Here is a 20,376-nt window from a genome sequence, read left to right on the forward strand (position 1 = left end):
CCAAATTGAATTGGCGGGGGGGGGTGGCTTTTTACAGAAAAGGTAGGCAATTTCATCTCATTAGCCAGTCTCCAAGGCAGCACGTAACTGCCATGTACCGAGTCACCCTGCCTGTGCCTCTGAAGATACCTTTGTTGTTGCTATTTTAAATCTGTAGGTGCACCTTCAAAAGCCATGTTGTTTGATATGGTTGTGTTGGCGGGGGTGGGGTGGGTTCCTCTTGAAGTTAGCAGCTGGAGGCATGGGTGGAAAAGTGCTCTCGCACCTAGTTGCCCGCAAAACCATGCACATTCAGGCCCAAGTCATTTTACTAGCTAAGGTGAAGATAATGCCCCATCTATTCCATATATTGAAGCCAAGTGGACTGACTGCAAGTTGACTCTTGGGGCACTTCCAGACTGCAGCTATTTTCTGGTGGGATTAAATCACACATTGGCAAATTCACGGTGTGCAATTAATCAGCCTTCCCAGTCTTGCACAGCAGACCAATTTCCGAAAAGATCACAGCATTTGTGATAAGGAGAGTGATAAGGAAAGGTAGTAGAAAGTGTGGGATAATGCTTGCTTTGACAGAATGTTGTTTAACCTCCCCACAAAAAAAAAAAACACAATCAAAACAGGTGTTCATTAAATAGCCAACTGCATCTAACTCCACACAAAAGGAATCAAAACGAGTGCTCAGTTTAGCCAACCTCTTCTAATCTCTCTGGAAACAAATTGGAATGAATTTTCATTAAATAGCCAACATTGTCTAATCTCCCTGGAAACAAATCAGAATGAACTCTCAAATAAGTAGGTTGTCTCAAAGTCCTTTTACCTCAAGGCTAGTGATGGGAGTGTCTAACCTCCACACCTGAGGACAGAAGGCTAACAAAGTAGAATGCATGGCACACAGAGACCTAGAATGGCTAGGGAGCTCAAGAGGAATGGCTGGGAGCTGCTACTGCCAACCCCCATCCCCAGTGGCGTAGCGTGGGGGGTGCAGGGGGGGGGCCGGCCGCACCGGGCACAACATCTGGGGTTAGGGCAAATCCACGGGTTAGGGGGCGCAAATTACTTGCCTTGCCCCGGGTGCTGACAACCCACGCTACGCCACTGCCCATCCCAACATCTGCCACCTGAGAATTGCCCCCCCCAAGACCTCACAATCACCTGAAAGTCACTCCTCGGCTACTTCAGACCTATCAGCCACCCCCTTTGGCTAAAGGCTAGTGGCCTTTGCCAACTGATAGCCAGGAAGGATACGAAAAGGAACCTACCCAGTTGCCATTCTGGGGAGCACATGGTTTGCATCATCCAAATGGGCAAAGTGGCTTCGAGGATCGCAACCCCCATGTTGGCAAAGCAGATTGAGCCTGGAGGGAGACGAGAGATACCTGCGTGGTCACCATTCTTGTTAAGAAAGCAAAAGGCAAAGCAATCCCCCATCATCCCTGACCATTGTCCATGCCAGCGGTGGCTGATGGGAGTTGGGTGTCCAAAAGCATTTGGAGGGCTACAGCTTCCCCACGCCTGGTGCAGAGAATCCCAGAAGCTCCAGAAGTAGCATATTTTGAAGCCCCTTTTGGCAGTATGAATTAATCAATAATCAGAATTCCAATAAGATCCCACCGCAAATGAAAAAGGGGACCTCCCTATTCTCAACCCAACAGATCTTGTTTCTTTCCGCCGTTTCCCTCAGCATGTATTTCATTGAAAGAATCAAACGTTCAAAGCTACAAAAGCAGTAGAATCAGAGGAGCAAATGTTCACTAAAACAGGGGTGGCTCACCTGCAGCCAGGGCTGGCCCAAGACATTTTGCTGCCCCACGCAAAGGGGAAAATGCCTCCCCCTTCAATGTACAGAAGGTGAATGAACTGGCAGGTGAATCTGACTTCAACAAGGTGGTGGGGCATCCTTCTCCACCACACCTAAGGCAGCAGGAGGACCTTTACAGTATCCAGAACTTTAGAGGACTCAGAAGGGGGACATGTGGCAGCAGAGAAGAATGGAGCTGCTGCTGTTCCAGAGCATCTGCTGCCTGAGGCAGCTGCCTCCTCATGCCCAATGATAGGGCTGGCGCTACCTGCAGCCCTCCAGAACTGCAACTCCCATCAGCCCCAGCTAGCATGGCCAGTGATCAAGATGGTGGCAGTTTTAGTCCAGAAGCATCTGGAGGGCCACATGTCGGCTAGTCCTGCTCTTAGAAAAGGGAGCTGCTTTTTAATTAATTTATTTTATTAAGAAATGTGTTTGTTTTGCCATCCCCCTTGATTGATGCTTGGGGTTTAGTTTTGTTTCTGGGAGGGGTGCACATATTTTCTGAAGTTTATAAAAATGTTCCTCTCGCCAGCTCCATATCCAAAAAAAGCTAAATTCCAGTGATGAATATCCATGGCCCCATATATCCAGAAGGGAGGCATGGCGACTTACCTGCTGCGATCAAAATGTAAGGGTCTCCTAGCAAGGTCAACAGCGGAGTCCCTTTTGTACTCTGGAAGACACACAGAAAAAGGTAGATTTTATTTTTTGCAATAATTCTAAAACAATTAAAAAACTAATAAGTGTATGTTGTACCTACCTCAGGCGAAATCTTTGATGGATGTAAGATACAAAGCTGTAAAGCTAACAGAAATATCGTTACTGGCTTGCTTTTCTTGCAATGTCATTTCAACTTTCCTCTTAATGGTGATGTTTTGATGCTCCCTCTGTTTCAATTTATTGCTTCACTCACTCCCCACAAATCCTGGGAACTGTGGTTTACCCTTCACAAGAGTTACAATTCCCAGCATGCTTCTCAAACTACAGTTCCCAAGATTCTCTGCAGGGGGAAAAGTCATGGGAGTTAAATGTATGGTGAGGCTGTGATCTCGGCTCTCATTTGGCTTTGGAGCTTGGGAGGTCAAATCCTAAGCAAATTTATCCAAGGGAAATATATTCATCTCTGCCAAGCTAAGCAGTTGGCTTCTTACCTCTCTCGCCCTGACCTAGCCACTGTGATCCATGCGACGGTCACCTCCAGACTTGATTATTATAACTCACACTACATGGGGCTGCCCTTGAGACTGACGCAGAAACTCCAGTGGGCGCAGAATGCTGCGGCGAGACTCCTTATGGGGTCCTCGCTGCGGGATCATATTCACCCGGTGCTACACCAGCTGCACTGGCTCTCGGTGGAGTACAGGATTAGGTCTAAGGTGCTGGTTTTAACCTTTAAAGCCCTATACGGCCTAGGACCCTTGTACCTACATGACCACCTCTCCTAGTATGTCCCACGGAGGACCTTACGGTCTTCAAACAAAAACATATTGGAGGTCCCAGGCCACAGGGAGGTTAGGCTAGCCTCAACCAGAGCCAGGGCTTTTTCGGCTGTGGCCCCAATCTGGTGGAACGCTCTGTCACAAGAGACTAGGGCCCTGCGGGACTTGACATCTTTCCGCAGGGCCTGCAAGACAGAGCTATTCCACCAGGCCTTTGGCCAAGGCACAGTCTGACCCCCTCCTTTGGTAATCCTCATAGAACTCTAGCCCAATGGTTGCCATTAATTTGATTCTGAATTGATTTTAGAATGAATTGATTGTAGAATGCTGTGTTACTTTTACTGTTGGTAGCCGCTCTAAGCCCGGCTTCGGCTGGGGAGGCTGGGATATAAATAAAATTTTATTATTATTATTAAAGCACTGCAGCCTGATGAGATCCCATCCACAACATGCACTTAAGGCACATTTAAAGCATTTGACTTCCCCCAAAGAATCCTGGAACCAATAGTGTATTCCTCATAAAAGTAAAGGTAAAGGACGCTGGTGGCGCTGTGGTCTAAACCACTGAGCCTCTTGGGCTTGCCAATCAGAAGGTTGGGGTTTGAATCCGTACAACAGGATGAGCTCCTGTTGCTCGGTCCCAGCTCCTGCCAAACTAGCAGTTCAAAAGCACACCAGTGCAAGTAGATAAATAGGCACCGGTGTGGCAGGAAGGTAAACAGTGTTTCCGTGCACTCTGGCTTCCGTCATGGTGTTCCGTTGTGCCAGAAGCAGTTTAGTCATGCTGGCCACATGACTCGGAAAATTGTCTGTGGACAAACACAGGCTCCCTTGGCCTGAAAGCGAGATGAGCGCCGCATCCCCATAGTCACCTTTGACTGGACTTAACTGTCCAGGGGTCCTTTACCTTTTTACCCCTCATAGAACTATAATTCCCAGCACACTTAAAAACTACAGTTCCCATGATTCTTTTTAATAAGCCATGTAATTTAACTGTGTGTTAAATGGACTTTAAATGTATGGTGTGGATATTTGTAGCTCAGCTTGCCTCAGCCACGCAGTTGTCTTGATCCTGCCACTAGTTGTGTCATCATGGTAGGGTATCCATGCCCCTACACACCAGAATGAACATGGGGGGGGGTCCTCAAATACATCACAGCTGGCTCAACACATTTTGAAGGGAGTCCTGCCCCACGCATGCCTTGTAAGACCATTAAGTCCAGAGCCTAAAATTGCCAAACTGCCCCACTGCGTGACACCCCAGAGAGCTACTCACCTCCATCCAACAGAGCTAAGAATGCCAAGATCATAAACGGAGACGACTTCCCAACAAATTCATACATGACACTTCCGAAAGGAGCACCAACTGCAAGGAAAACAGTGATGATCAGCACTGCCGGTGTTGGAAAAAGCAACCATAGAAACAGAAAGAGGTTTATAGCAGTGGGGAACCCTTCTCACCCCCAAGGATGGCATTCAATTGAAATATTGAATTGAAATACTTTATTTTCACTTGTACAACTTGTATGCAGTGAGATCACATGAGCCCCCCCCCACTCAGCTCTCTTAGTCTTAATTCCACTCGTTTACTGACGCACAGACACCAAACCCAAAAGTCAGTTGCCCTGTTGTTATGTTTTCATTCAGCAGCCTAACAGCCCATGGATAGAAGCTGCTCTTTACCCTGTTGGTGCGACTAATCATGCTTCTATATCTTCTGCCTGAGGGCAGGAGATCAAGAAAGTGCCGGCCAGGGTGTGAATCATCCCTGAGAATTTTCTTCACTCTCCTGAGGCAACGTTCTTCCGCTATTTCATCCAACGGATTCATAGGACAGCCCATAATATCTTGTGCTGTATTCACCACCCTCTGTAGGCACTTCCTATCAGTTGATGTCAAACCAGCGTACCAAACCATGATGCAGTATGAAAGGAAACCTTCTATTGTTGACCGGTAGAAGGAGATCATCAAATGTTGATTGACATCGTTCTTCCGCAATACTCTGAAGAGATGGAGTCTCTGTTGGGCTTTCTTAACCACCTGGGTTGTATTTATTTTCCAAGTAAGGTCTTTGTGGAGTGTGGTGGTCTTCACTGAGATAAACTCCATTCCTCAAGTGGCCAGTAGCCAGCAGAGCCAGAGGAAAACTGGGTGAAGCAGCAAATGTGAATGTTGGCATTGTACAGTAGGCTAGTTTCTACGCAGAAGCAAACACCGCGCTCTGCCCTCCATGCAGATCAAAGGTAGAGGCATGAGCCGAGTTCAAGAACACATTTCAGCCAGGCAAAACTGCCAAAAAGGGGCATGAAACAGGGGCAGTGTATCTGATATGGCCTGAGGAGATTCCTGAGGCTTCGAAGGCTGCATTTGGTCTTCAGAGCACGAGGTTCCACATTCCTGCCTCTGAGGATCAGCACCTGATTCCTCCAAGGCTTCAGAATGAAGGTAAAGGTAAAGGGACCCCTGACCATTAGGTCCAGTCGTGACCGACTCTGGGTTTGCGGCGCTCATCTCACTTTATTGGCAGAGGGAGCCGGCGTACAGCTTCCGGGTCATGTGGCCAGCATGACTAAGCTGCTTCTGGTGAACCAGAGCAGTGCACAGAAACGCCGTTTACATTCCCACCGGAGCGGTACCTACTTATCCACTTGAATTTGGGGGCATGCTTTCAAACTGCTAGGGTGGCAGGAGCAGGGACCGAGCAACGGGAGCTCACCCCATCACAGGGATTCGAACCGCCGACCTTCTGATCGGCAAGTCCTAGGCTCTGTGTGGTTTAACCCACAGCGCCACCCGCGTCCCTTCAGAATGAAGGTAGTTCGCTTCAATGGGGTGGAGGGCAGAGAGGTTGCTAGCAGGATTGGACAAATCATTTTTATTCTTTATGATCTCCCATTTATTAATACTGTTACTGTTCATACAGAGACATCGGTGCACATTTACACATTCTTACAGTGTTTCATACAGCCCCCTGCCCCAAGAAGCCTTGAACATGAATTGGGGAAGACAAGAGGAAGAAGAGGAGGAGGAGGAAGCAGGTACTGTAAAGTGAGCAGACTGTGAGTCTATCGTTGAGACAGAGAGGAGGGCAAAGTGGGGAGATAATTGGCTAGTTTAAGCCCCTGAGAGCTTATGGGATCATGGAGGTTTGGAATACCCTGCTTCTTGACATACTGTAAGGCAGACAGCTTCATTAGACATTTTTTATTACCTGCGAAAAACAATTTTGTTTAGGCCAGCCTGTTCAGACGAGTAGAATGTTGACATGCGTTTTAATCTGGATTTTGGCTTATCGTTGATTTTTATTGTTTATAACAGTTTAAATACTGAAGTTGTTTTTACCTCTGTGTGTTTTCATCTGATGATTGTATTGTTTTATTCTTTCTGTAAACCGCTTTGAGGTTTTTATTGCCATCAAGCAGAATACTGTATACAGTTTGTGACATAACTAAACAACCTGCCTGGATCTAAGTGGGCATCACAAATTTAGAAATAGTGGTTCAGGGGAGCACAGGAATGTGATACTTAGCAACAGGCTAGTGGATAAACACTGTGCAGTGGACAGAGTGTGTTGGGCTTGGGTGATGAAGACTCAGGAATGAGGAAGAGGCTCATTCTTTAGCCCAGCAGAGGTAGTTGGACTACAGTCCTCATCATCCTTCATCATTGGCCATTCTGGCTGAGGCTGATGGAGTCCAGCAATGTCTGATGGGTCCCAGGTCTAATTAGATGGGATAATGGAAGCTGAGCAAAGGAAAGACTGAAGCAGTTCAGAGAGGCAATTCACCAGCATAAGTTCTGACGTTTCTACCTGTTTGCGGTGGATGTGAAGGATTACTCACCCAGCACTCCCAAAGCCAGCCCCCCCAAGGCTATTCCCATGGCATTTCCCCTCTCGTTGTCATCCGTGTACACACTTGCTAGCATCCCCAGACCTGCAAACAGAGAGAATAAAGCCACTGTGGTGAAGTGGTAAGCGTGTTGGGCTACAACTTAGGAGCCCAGGGTTCAAATCTCCACTCATCTGTGAAGCTCCCTGTGTGACCTTGGGCTAATCCTCATCTCTCAGTCTAACCTACCTCACAGGATTGTTTTGAGGGCAAAAGGGGGAGCAGGAGAGCTATGTACACCATCTTGAGCTCCTTGGAGGAACGGTGGGCTATAGGTAGTGAAGAAATAAGTTTTGAGTGTCATTCTGGACTCCTCATTTAGTAGCACAGGAGGCTGCCTTATAGAGTGCCAGGTCATTGGTCTATCTGGCTATCTGGCAAGTGGGCAGTAGCGTCCATTGGGGGTGCAGGAGGCAAGGAAGCTGACAGCAGGTAGAGCCAGAATCAAGGGAAGCTCTTTGTCCCATCATCCATACTGACCTCTACAAGGGCAACTCTGAGATTAAGGAGAAGGAAGCTCTCAACCAGAGGTATGATGGCAGGAAGATGGCGTCTGGTTGAAGGTTGACAGGTTAGTGGGACAGTGCCCTTCCCCCCCTTAATGGACCAGCACCCACTGGTACCAGCTCTTTATGGTTTTAGACAGTGTCCTAGTCCTACCCGAAGATGCCAGGCAGAGAACCTGATACCTTTTCCACACAACACATGTGTTACAGCCCCTCCTCTATGGTGTACCTTCTAAAGTAAAAAGAAAAGGTAAAGGAACCCTGGACGGTTAAGTCCAGTCAAAGGCGATTATGGGGTTGTGGCGCTCATCTCGCTTTCAGGCCGAGGGAGCTGGCGTTTGTCCACAGACAGCTTTCCAGGTCATATGGCCAGCATGACTAAACCGCTTCTGTCGCAACGGAACACCGTGACGGAAACACGAATGCATGGAAATGCCGTTTACCTTCCCACCACAGCGGTGCCTGTTTATCTACTTGCGCTGGTGTGCTTTCACACTGCTAGTTTGGCAGGAACTGGGACAGAGAAACGGGAGCTCACCTGCTGGGATTCTACCTGCTGACCTTCCAACTGGCAAGCCCAAGAGACTCAGTGGTTTAGACCACAGCGCCACCCTCTCCAGGTAGCATGTAGCTACAGCTGCAGCCCCTCCTCTAAGGTGCACCCTCTATGAAGAGTCCTCTCCTGCTGCCTTTGCACACAGGGACTGGGCTGGTGTCTGCTGGCATCCCAGAATATAATCGTAGCAGCACTGCTGGTAAGACTTGCCCACATATTTACCTGCAACAGACGAACAGGCAGAGCCAACGCCTTGGAGCGCTCGGGCAATGAACAGCAAAGTGTAGGTACTCGAGAACGCAAACACTAAGAGAAGGAAATAGATGTGCCCAGTTGTAACAGTGGCATAGTCAGGTTATTGGTTTGATGTTTGTGAAGTGCTTTAAACCCTCTGCAGCAGAGATGAGGAACATATTCTCAAGGCCCGCATTCTCTTCCCAGCAACTTTCTGATGGCCATGTGCCTGTGTTGGGCGGGGCCAGAGACAAAAGTGGGTGGAGCATGTAATCTGAGGGAAGTTCTGAGGGCCAGACAAACAGGCTTGGAGGACCATGTTTGGCCTCTTGGCTTGAGGTTCCCCAGCCCTGCCCCATGATATTGCTGCTTCAGTTATTGCTATTGCATCTTATTTATAGTCTATGTTGAGAATCCCAGGCTGAAAAGGAGGAATATACAGTGGTACCTTGGGTTACAAATGCTTCGGGTTACAAATGCTTCAGGTTACAGACTCCTCTAACCCAGAAATAGTACCTCGGGTTAAGAATTTTACTTCAAGATGAGAACAGAAATCGCGCGGCAGTGGGAGGCCCCATTAGCTAAAGTGGTACCTCGGGTTAAGAACAGTTTCAGGTTAAGAATGGACCTCCGGAACGAGTTAAGTTCTTAACCAGAGGTACCACTGTAATTATAACAGCAGCAGTTATGAATACCTCTAATTCCTTCAGTCCTCCAGATGTCGCTGAACTACAACTCCTGTCAACACCAGCAAGCATTGACGAAGGTGAGGGATGATGGGAGTTGTACTTCATGAACACCTGGAGGGCCCAAGATTCCCCACGCCTGCTCTAACAGTAAACACAGATGGTGAGTGCTGACAGGATTTGAGTCAAAATAGGGCTTGAGAAACAAGAGGGCCGTGGTTTGCAGAAGTACAACAAACATATATAAGACTGTAAATGTCTAAGGGAAGACTGAGAAATAAAACAGCCTAATGAGGACTGGTGGGAAGGGAGGAGGAGAATGGAATATTCTGGAGGATGGCATGGCAGGTGAGTCGATGACCTCCACTTGCAGCATTCTGATTATGGGGTGAGCATGAGAATAAATACTGCAGCATTTTGTTACAGGCCTGACTTCTAATAAAGGTTGCAATGTTCTGTAGATTAATTGGTCAGTTTAAAAGCTTTTAATCCACGAAAAAGGTGTCCTGATTAATTCAAGCAGCTATTTTTTATTATTTAAAAATGCTTTTAACACACAAGCTTATAAAATCTGCAGATGGCAAATAACATCACAAAAGAGGTATTTCTCCCCCTTTTCCTCACATAGTAGAAAATGCCTTTTTCCTATATGGATGCCCACTAGAACACACGTGTGGATCCTCTAAGAACAATAACAACAAAAAGCACCCTGCTTGCTTCAAAAAATATTACTTTTACTCATAGGCAAATTTCACACTCTCGTAGACAAGATACCTGAAGGCCAGGTATGAGGTGCAGGATACTTACAAAGGGTGGAGAGGAACATGATGACAAATCCAAGAAACATGGGGATATGGTATCCTATCCTGCAGGGAGAGAAGACATAAGGGTTTGCACACACTGTTAAGCACACACTTATTCCCCAGACCAGAGAATGTGTCTGTGGAATGCTTTGTCCAGAGAAGGTCCACCTCTTTCTGACTTAGCCATCCTTTTGGCACAGAGCAGCTGGGCAGCACCACTGACTGGATATTTTTACTCTATGTCTTTTGCAGAATTAAAAAAACGACATGATGGTATAAAATTATACATGGTATGGAAACTGGGTAGAGAAGAGTTTTCTCCTTCTCTCACAGCACTAGAACTTGTAGGCATCCAGTGAAGATGATTGCTGGCAGATTCAGGACAGGCAAAAGAAAGTTCTTCACAAAGCGTATACAGTGGTACCTTGGTTCTCAAAACTCCTTGGTCCTCAAACAACTTGGAACCCAAACATTGCAAACCTGGAAGTAAGTGTTCTGGTCTGTGAACTTTTTTTGGAAGCCGAACTTGCTCCATTTTGAGCGTTACGCTTCTGATCCGAGTGCCACACTTCCATTTTGAGTGTTAGGCTGCGGTCTGTCTGTTTTTGCTATTTATTTTGCATTTTTGTTTTTGTGACTGTGTGGAACCAGTTCAGCTACTGATTGATTGATTGATTGTGTGACTGCAGTACATTGTTTATTGCTTTCATTTTATGGATCAATGGTCTCATTAAATAGTAAAATCCATGTTAAAAATCTGTTGTAGGGGTTGTTTTTAAAAGTTTGGAACAGATTAATCCATTTTGCATTACTTTCTATAGGAAAGCGCGCCTTGGTTTTGGAACACTTTGGTTTTGGAACGGACTTCTGGAACGGATTGAGAACCAAGGTACCACTGTAGTTAAGCTATGGAATTCACTCTTGCAGGAAGCAGCGATGGCCACAACTTGGAGGGCTTTAAAAAAGGATTAGGCAAATTTGTGGAGGATAAAGCTATCAGTAGCTACAAGGCAGGATACTTGCGCTCTGTCTCCACAGTAAGAGGCAGCCATGCTTCTGAATACCAATTGCAGGAAACCTCAGGAGGGAAGAATTCTCTTCTGTTCAGGTCCTACAGGTCAGTTGGCTGCTGCTAGAACAGGATGCTGGACAAAAAGTGGGCCACTGGCCTGATCCAGCAGGCTCTTACGTTCATAGGTTAATGTATATTCATTACAGAATTTTATTTTGCAGTCACATCCACATCATGCATCCACAAAGCACACGATAATCCTGGGAACTGTAGTTTGCTAAGGGTGCTGGGAAATGTAGCTTTGCGAGGGCTAAACTACTGTCCCAATAATTCTTTGAGAAAATTTAATAATATAATATAATAGTAATAATAGTAATAATGATAGAAGTAAAAAAGGTAAAGGTAAAGGACCCCTGACAGTTAAGTCCAGTCGCAGACGACTCTGGGGTTGCGGTGCTCATCTCACATTACAGGCCAAGGGAGCCAGCATTTGTCTGCAGACAGTTTTTCTGGGTCATGTGGCCAGCATGACTAATCTGCTTCTGGCGCAATGGAATACCGAAACCAGAGCAGCGCACTGAAACGCCGTTTACCTTCCCACCAGAGCGGTACCTATTTATCTACTTGCATTTTGGGGCATGCTTTTGAACTGCTAGGTTGGCAGGAGCTGGGACTGAGCAACGGGAGTTCACCCTGTCACGGGGTTTCGAACCTCCGACCTTCTGATCGGCAAGCCCAAGAGGCTCAGTGGTTTAGACCACAGTGCCACCCACGTCTCATGATAGGAGTAGTAGTAGTTAAAAATGCACAAATATTTTTTTAAAAAGAAAGAAAAGAACTCTGGAGCAAGAAAATAATCAGAATAGCTCTTCAATTTACTGTGATTTGTAAACAATGTATTGTTTAAGGTAACTTCAATAAATGAACAGCATAATAATAATAATAATAATAATAATAATAATAATAATAATACATGTGCTTTAAATCAGGGGCGGAGGAAGGGGGTGTGGGCCGCCCCAGGTGTCACCACCGAGGGGGGTGACAAGATGCTGGGCGACATTCACCATGGGGCCTGTGGCATGCCCCAGCCACACGTCTCTCCTGGGAGTGACGCGGTGGCTTGGGCGCCCGCAGGCTCCGTGCTGCCACACACAGTCCGCCTGCTGCCTCCCCCTCAGCTGTAGGGCGGCTGGGTGGGAGGACACAGGCAGACTCCTCGGAGGCCCCACTGAGCGTCCCGCCCTGCCCCTATGGGTGCCTCGCCCCGCCCCTGGCTGCGCCGCCCAAGGCACCCAAGCGGCTTCCTCTGCTACTGCTTTAAATGTATGTTGTGGGTGTGACCGTCTTCTTAAGTGCTTTGGGAATTTTATTGTGGCAAATGATTCATGTATTAAGTAAACCTACAATGACAAGTGCACTCCGTCTACCCTCAAAGAGACCACCAATGCTGACACCTGTCATGTCTCTCCCTTAGATGAGGCAACAGGCACCACGGAGTATTTCCCACCAAGCCCCCAAAATGCCCAGCATAGTGCCACTCTATGATATTGCAGAAAATTAAAATGGAGCCTGGACTGATGGTTTGTCAGCACGCACCACAATGTTGCATATTTGGGGCACGGTGGAAAAGTAGCAGCTCATAGCACCTCCCTACCCCCCCCCTCTATCAAGTAAGCCAAAAGCCAGGAGCCCAGCAAATTTAGTAGGGCACCACAGAGGACACCTTGCTGAGGGACATCTCAGAGCAGTGTGTGAAATAACTCCCTCAGTCCTCAGTGCTATAGTTTCCTTGCCACCTTTGCAATTCTTTTTGTGACAGGGACCTGCTGTCTGTGGTTCCTTGCGTACACAAAAGTAAGGGGAATAACACCCTTTTTGGTTTCGTTTTTTCATGAAAAAACGTACCTGTTGGTTAAAGGTCCTATAAATGGGTTGACTAAGAGCTGCACCGTGGCTTTCGAGGCAAAGAGCAGCCCAACGCGAACGTTCTCTTTGGACAGAAAGTCCACCCCATCTGTACAACTGTTACTCAGCAGCAAAGTGGTCGTGGGAAGGTGAGGGACAAGATTTCTGTCTTGGGTCTCGTTTGCGTGGACCACAGGGGGATGAGCATGAGAGTCCAAGGTGAGCACTGTGGTTTCGTCATCTTGAGAGAGCCCTGAAGCGTAGGGAGCTGTCGAGGAGAGGGCAGCAGTCGTCATCGCTGTGGTCTGAAGAGAAGAGTGGTTTGCGCTTTTGTAGGTGGCAAACAGGAAGGAAGGAATGATCGGCACTGCAAGGAAGTCCGTCGAGAGGTTAGATATTGCACTTCTAGTGGGCAAGACACAAAGCAGAGCAGCCGGATAAGAAGACAGGCTTGAAGCAAGCTCCTCCTACAGAGACGTCCCATTCAACCCTTCTCTTGGTCCCATCAACATCAGAAGCGTGGCTGGTGGTGACCCGAGAGAGAGCCTTTCCTGTGGCTGCTCTCATATTGCAGAATTCCCTCCCAAGAGAGACGAGGTGGGCTCTCTCTTTGTTATTCTCCCATTGGCAGGCTAATACCTTACTATTCAGACCTCTGAAAACTAAGGCACAGGTGGTGCTAATGACCAGGCTCCCTGCCAGGGCAAACTGTATTTTAACGGTGATTCTAATCTGTGTTTGGATGTATTTTAACTCTTGTTTTTAACTAGTTTGTTTCTATCACTTTGTATTTTATAATGTTGTTTTTAAGTGTTGCAAGCTTCCTTGAATCAAAACTTATGAGAAAGTCTCAATATAACAACAACAATAATTATAATATAATATAATATAATATAATATAATATAATAACCCGAGGACTGTTTGATAGGAAGCAGACATGCTGCTATTGTGACTCTAAGGGATGGGTGGGGGACCACATTGACCTCCCAGTGTGGTTCAGCAATAAAACTGCTTTGCAAAGCTAAGCAGGGTACGGTGTGGTTTCAAACGGAATGAGGACCACTTATTGAGATTCCTGCATTGGTGGGGGTTGGACGAGATGACCCTTGGGGTCCCTTCCAACGCTATGATTCTAGGCAACCACTCAAGGGTCACTTGCCAGAGATAGAAGTGGGAAATGTAAATGGTACCACCCAACTGACTGCAGGAATGGAGCCAAGTGAGCTCAGTGGCCGTGTTTTGGGAGGGAGATTACTGGAGGAGGTCATCTGCAAGATACTGGCCTGGATCCAGCCCTGTCTGTCAGCATTAACACAGCTCAGAGGAGAGAGAAGACAAAGCAATGTGCCACCTACCCACAACTGTCAGCAGCATGTTGTCAACCAGCAGGGCAACAAACACAACCAGCAGCACTAACTTCCGGGATTCCCTCCCCTCCTTTAACCAGCTCCGCGGGGCACAATCCATTGGCAACCTTGGGGAAAGCAGCGCCATCAGCTTCGAGGTGCACTTCTTCACCTGCTTTTCAGGGCTCTCAGTCCCCAGGTAGCTGTAAGAGGGGGGAAATGTTGCAAAACCTCTATCCAAACGCTTCGGCTTCAGAAGACCAACCAGGAAGATAAGTTTCCAGTGCTCGAAAAGCACTTGCTGTATAACGGGTTTCCATGCTCATATTTATTCATCTTTCAATTTGGGGTGGTTTATTTGCAAATATAAAGTAAAGAGTAAAGGGACCCCTGACCATTAGGTCCAGTCATGGCCGACTCTGGGGTTGCGGTGCTCATCTCGCTTTATTGGCCAACGGAGCCGGCGTACAGCTTCCAGGTCATGTGGCCAGCATGACTAAGCCACTTCTGGCGAATCAGAGCAGCGCACGGAAACGCCGTTTACCTTCCCGCCGGAACGGTACCTATTTATTTACTTGCAATTTGACGTGCTTTCAAACTGCTAGGTTGGCAGGAGCAGGGACTGAGCAACGGGAGCTCACCCTGTTGCGGGGATTCGAACTGCCGACCTTCTGATTGGCAAGTCCTAGGCTCTGTGGTTTAACCCACAGTGCCACCCGCATCCCATTTGCAAATATAAGAGTCCATAAAAAGAGTGTCGGACTAAGTCGCATTGATTTCAAAGCGTAAATGCTAGGAAACCTTTTTCAGCCTGAGGACCACATTTCCTCCTGAGCTAGCTTCTGGGGTAAAAATGAGTGGAGCAATGGAAGCGAATAGACTGCAATAGACTGGTTTCTTGAAACCCCACCCCCCACCCCGCTTTGCATGCAGAGAGTCCCATTCTGCATCCAGGCTAGCAAGAAGCCTTATCAGAGGAAACCTGCCAGCCAGGCAAAAATGTCAAGGAAGGTGCATAGCAGGGTCAGTGTGGGGGCATGGTCTTCAGAGAGGGGTGTGTAGACCGGGGAAAGGACCAGAAGGGCTACCTTCAAAGTTTCAAGGTGTTTATTGGCTCCAGACTCGAGACAAAGCTAAACTCTACTTTCTACTACATACAATTCTCCTGGTCTTCGAAGTAAAGATGCATATGTACAGATAGATCTGCTAACACTACTGACATGCTAGCTAACGCTGCTGTATGAAACCCACAGCTTCTTTCCCCGACTCTCACAGTCAGACCATGACACACAAACAGGGCAGCCTCAGGACATGATGAAAGAGACTATTACACCCATCTCTCTATGCACAGACATATTTCCTGAGCGAATGGGAGGGGAATGGCTCAGCAAGTCATGCACTCAACCTCGCTGGTGTTGCTATGGCAACCCATTGCACCTGGCACCCTTGTCTCAGAGCCTCCAGACGTGGGGGATGTGCTCCTCAAGACATGAGACCAAGCACTGTGCAATTTAACCCATTGTTCACATTGCACCAACAAGGCTGCAATCCAGGGGTAGGCAGCCCTTTTGCCACCATACAGTGGATGGGCAATTGGGACTGCGGGCCAGAGGATGTGGCAGTCAGTAGCTGGTGATGGGTGGAACCTGGGGTCATTCACACATACATTCACTGGGAAGATGGGCCCAGGGAGAGAACTAAAAGGCAGAACCAAGTTTTGTGAATGTTTTCATGGGCAGAATGCACCCCCTTCCCAGTACTTTTTCACCCAAGGGGCACTGAATTGTCTGTTGAAGTGGGGGAGGAAAATATAATCAAGGAATTGGCTGTGATGGCTGGGGAGAAAGAAAGCCCAGACAGAAAAAGAAAAAGAAAAATGGCACTTGTGGTAGCAGACATGGGGAAACAAAACTAGACAAAGGTATTGTCTGTTGGGTAGTGGGTGTACACTCCATAGCAAACTAGTGGATTTAAAAAATCTGTTTATCTGTTTTTTCTATCTTTCTCGATAGGTAGGTAGATTTTTATATATTTTTACATTAAAATGGAAAATCAAGCTTAGAACAAAATCATCACAGAATGCAGGCACGAAAGCAGAGGCAAAGGGGAGGGGCATAGATGTCAGTAATACATTTAGGACTTATAATAGCATAGAAATTATAACAAGTCTATAAAAGTTAAAAGACCATTAACATGGATATCCCTTATTTTCCAAGGTGATGAGCTGCATTCCCCGTGAACCTTTGTTTGTAAAGTTGTGCATATATTCCTATTTCATTGTATTATCCACCGTGATTTTTCATGTTCAGAGTATCCTCCTTTTTTGGCTTCATCAATCAACACAGCAGAACTTTTTAATATCCAAACACCAGCTGTTTTTATCCCCTGTTCGATTTATCTGTCAAAGATACCCATCTATTGCTTCAAACTGATTACAGTCTTATGAAAAGACTTCTGGGGGGCAAAACCTCATTGCTTTATTTCATATTTTAAAAAATAACAATGAGTGGATATTTATTATTGCTGCTTTGTCCTGGTAGCCTTCATTGCAACATGGGATGCTTTCAGACTCATTTTTGGACAGTTGCTATTTTGCTGTTAGGGTTCAGTTGCACACCAGGAAATTCAGGTTGCAAAAGTAAAGTTGATTTGGCACTGTTCTGCAACAAACCCACTTTCACATGCACACATAAATCAGACTTTCGTAGTAAGTGACAGGAAGATGTATGGAAAAGTGTGGGATAATAATTGCTTGATATGGCATCAGATAGCCTCCCCCACAAACAAATCAGAATCAATGCTCGATAAATATCCATTGTCATAAAATCTGCTCGCAGATTTTGTGCAAATAAATGCTCAATAAACAGGTTGTCTAGAAGTGACTCTGAAATCTCCTTAGCACCAAGCAGAGTCAAATGTAATTAAATCTGTACAATTCCTCCTGAACTCCATCATAAAGACTCTAATAAACTGTAGCCTCTGGGGCTTTAACATATTCTACTTTTTCCTCCCACTGCACCTTGTTTTGATTAACATCGAGTGCGAAGAAGAGTCCAGGAGAACTCACAGCCTTGCCTGATATTTCTGTGACATTTTGGCAGTCCCATTAAAGGTTATTTCCTATTGTATCTTTTAGGTTCTTTTTCTAATGGAGCAGCGCATCTAAGCTACCTGTATCTTTTAAAAAAAATGAAAACGGTGTTCCAGTTTAAGCAACCATATGATTATACAAATAGCATGTAACTTTCTAGTCATTTTATGTCAAGAGGTCCTTCTCACTGAATTCAGTGGCCTTAATCACTAGTAATCAAGCTTCAGATTACAGTCTAAATCATCTGCCTGTCTGTCTTTCCTGCTATCAAAGATAGGATTTGAAACTCTAGTTCCCTGCATCCGTCTCCAACTTGTTGCCCAGAAGTAAGAAATGGAGAGTCCTTTTTCTTACCATTGCCGAGTGCATCACAGTCCACTCCTCTCCATGGTGCTGATGGCGGCACAGTGCTTTGAAAGTGTCCTTCCTGGTAAATTTATTAAAGCCTTTTATCTGGGGAGGATATGAGGATGCCTTGTCCAGGAAGATGCAAATGGAAGTTCAAATATGCTCCATTCAATCTGTCAGCTGCGTTTGCGTCAGAGGCAGGGGAACAGGGTGTGGACTGGAAAGGGCTGCAGAGATTATCTGCTGTACTGAGGCACCTGAAATCCACAGCTCTTTTTTTTAATTATCAGGATTTATCTCTTAGACGCATGTGCTCTGTTGTCACAGCCCAATGAAGGTGAACAATGCAGGCCCCTTCTCCATGTGATAAAAGGTTGTTGCTCACCTTCAATGGACTCCATCACTTTTCCCAATACAGGCTTCCTCCTCTAGGTCTCCCATCAGAATATTCCCAGCAAGATCACTGAACTGAAGGGAGCTGGGAGATATTCCAACCTATCCCTTTTTCTTCTGAGGCACCATCCATCAGCTCAAACCCACTTCTGACAGAGAAGCCCATATACTGGAAGACGGCAATATCCAAGCAACAATGTGGCCCAGGAAAAGTGCCATTTAGGGCCAAAAAGGAGAGTCCTGAAGTCTTCAAGACCAGCTCAACAGCACACATGGACACGTCAGCTCTAAGGATGGGAGAATTGGTGTTTTTAGTTTCACTCAGTTTCTCATTTTTTCTATCTTACTTTGTATTATTTATAAAGTCCTCATGGAAATTCACCAGCAGTTTAGTGCAAATTTCTCCTAATATATGCATTGCATTGTTTCAGAAAGTGAAGGTTGATGGGTTTGCCTTTAAATGCAAACAACCAAACTTCTCCCCTATCTCCAATGTGACCTCTCTCACCCATGTACTGAGGGCCAGTCCTACCATTAGGCAAAGTGATGTGATTGTCTCAGGCAGTCGATGCAAGAGGGTAGCAGCAGCCCCTGGGTGTTCCTTCTAAGCCCTTCTGGCCAGTGGCATTGGAAGGGGGTGCAGGAGGTGCGGTCTGCCCCGGGTGTCATCAGTGAGGGGGGTGACAAAATAGCCAACCAGCTGGGAGGCAGGGACACCACTTCCCCAGTGCCAGCACTCAGCTCCGAGCACACTGTGCACCCGCTTCCCGGCACTACCATCCTGAACTGGGACCAGCTGGCACTGGCTTGGGGAGCTGTGGGGAGGGGGGGGGCAAAGCCTGACTCCATCCCACTGGAGATGTGGGGCGGGGGCGAACTTGGAAGCAGAACCTTCTGCAGGAAAACACAACATGCACAAACAGGCGCCCTGCAGCAGCGAGTGTCTTTCAAAACACAAGCAAAGCAACCAAGCCAGGTGACTTTCGTTTATGCCATGTCCCCACGCCAAGCAGCCTTGCAAGGCTTGGATCTGGGGAGGGGGCTGCCAGAAGGGCGCAACAGCCTCTGCTTGGAGCTGGGGTTGCTTCAGTGGTGGGGGGGGTTGGCTGCATGATGCCTTTGTTCTCTGCCACCTGCCCCGCCCCCTCCCATCCCAGGCGTGCTGTAGTCATGCTCCGCCACTGCTTCTGGCCACAGCCCTTTATTGGAGGACAGAGTTTTGGATGGTGTACAGCCTGTCCTGACCCACTGAAATTAATGAACAACCATTTCCATTGATTTCAATGGCACTACTCTGAGTAAAACTTAGTTGAATACCACCCATGATGCTGCTCATTACTAGTTAAGTAGCACACACAAAAAACACTCGGTTCTGGTGAAACACTGTCATTTTCCCACACTTAGATCACAGTACCAACAGTTGATGTCACATTTTCTCCAGTGAGAAATATTACTTTCTGAGAGTTTTGAAAAATGCAATATCCCCACAGTGAGAATGCAATATCCTGCAGTGAGATGGTGAAAGAGATGTGCGCACAGTGCAAAAAATGATAGACAAATATGTATACATATTGCATAGCGAATTAATGGTTGCCAAAGGACCCAAGTCTCCACTCTTCTGAAGGAATAAACAAACAGCAACATTTATCTTGCGCAAGAATTGTCTGCGTGAACCATAACAAGGGCAGTAGCCTGTAACTGTTATCTGCCACTGCAGCCTTTATTACTCAAATATTGGATTAGATACCAATCAAAACTGGATGATAAGCCTCCGGAGCACAAACAACCTACTATAATTGGAGCAGCTTCTAAAAACACTGTACTTTGAAGGCTGCATTCTATCTGCCATTGTGAAAGGCTGGTGTGTGTGTGTGAATTAAGTAAAGCAGGTAGGATCATTTGCAAAATAGGGGTGCACTAAAAGTATTGTATTGTTTGGTAGGTTATAGAAGCTGGAAGTCTCTCCTTGAGAAGCCTGCATGGTGGGTGAATTAAAGAGTATTGTGGGGAGGAAAGAGGACCAAAATCACTGTTTGCATCATTAAAGTTTCTTCCTGTATGCTTTGATGGATATGGTTACATCAATCTTGTAAGCCAATATTACTGTTACCATATCTATGACTACAAAATTACACTGTGTGTTTTTGTACTTATGCTGGTTTTTTATGTTGCTTCCAAAAAGGGTAATAAATAAAGTGGGGGGGGGGTCGGAACAGGACTCCAAGGATGAAAATCTAATATGAGAGACGTCATAGCTCAAGACTTCCTGGCACACATGCCCTTTGACGTGGAAGCTCTTCTAATAAATCTATGCCGCCTTAATAACATTCACATACAGAACATGTAGCTCAAGCTAGAACTGGGT

General features: G+C 46.5%; 1 protein-coding gene across 2 annotated transcripts in view; it reads right to left on the reverse strand.

Moving 5' to 3' along the window:
- Positions 1-20,376, reverse strand: part of SLC18A1 (solute carrier family 18 member A1) — a 53,547-nt gene that overhangs the window by 30,906 nt on the left and 2,265 nt on the right. The window contains exons 1-10 of one of the 2 annotated variants that reach the window (XM_083588715.1): positions 17,625-18,282; positions 14,189-14,382; positions 12,833-13,199; positions 9,920-9,978; positions 8,415-8,498; positions 7,083-7,175; positions 4,517-4,606; positions 2,562-2,605; positions 2,414-2,474; positions 1,260-1,355 (exon numbers count right to left, since the gene is read on the reverse strand). In XM_083588715.1, coding sequence (XP_083444841.1) covers positions 1,260-1,355; positions 2,414-2,474; positions 2,562-2,605; positions 4,517-4,606; positions 7,083-7,175; positions 8,415-8,498; positions 9,920-9,978; positions 12,833-13,199; positions 14,189-14,327 — 1,033 coding nt within the window. In that variant the 5' untranslated portion in view covers positions 14,328-14,382; positions 17,625-18,282. Of the gene's footprint in view, positions 1-1,259; positions 1,356-2,413; positions 2,475-2,561; positions 2,606-4,516; positions 4,607-7,082; positions 7,176-8,414; positions 8,499-9,919; positions 9,979-12,832; positions 13,200-14,188; positions 14,383-17,624; positions 18,283-20,376 lie in introns of those variants that run through there. The other variant, XM_083588714.1, reaches the window with a different exon arrangement.

The sequence above is a fragment of the Podarcis filfolensis genome (assembly GCF_964270895.1).
Source record: "Podarcis filfolensis genome assembly, chromosome: 15".
Lineage (NCBI taxonomy): Eukaryota > Metazoa > Chordata > Lepidosauria > Squamata > Lacertidae > Podarcis > Podarcis filfolensis.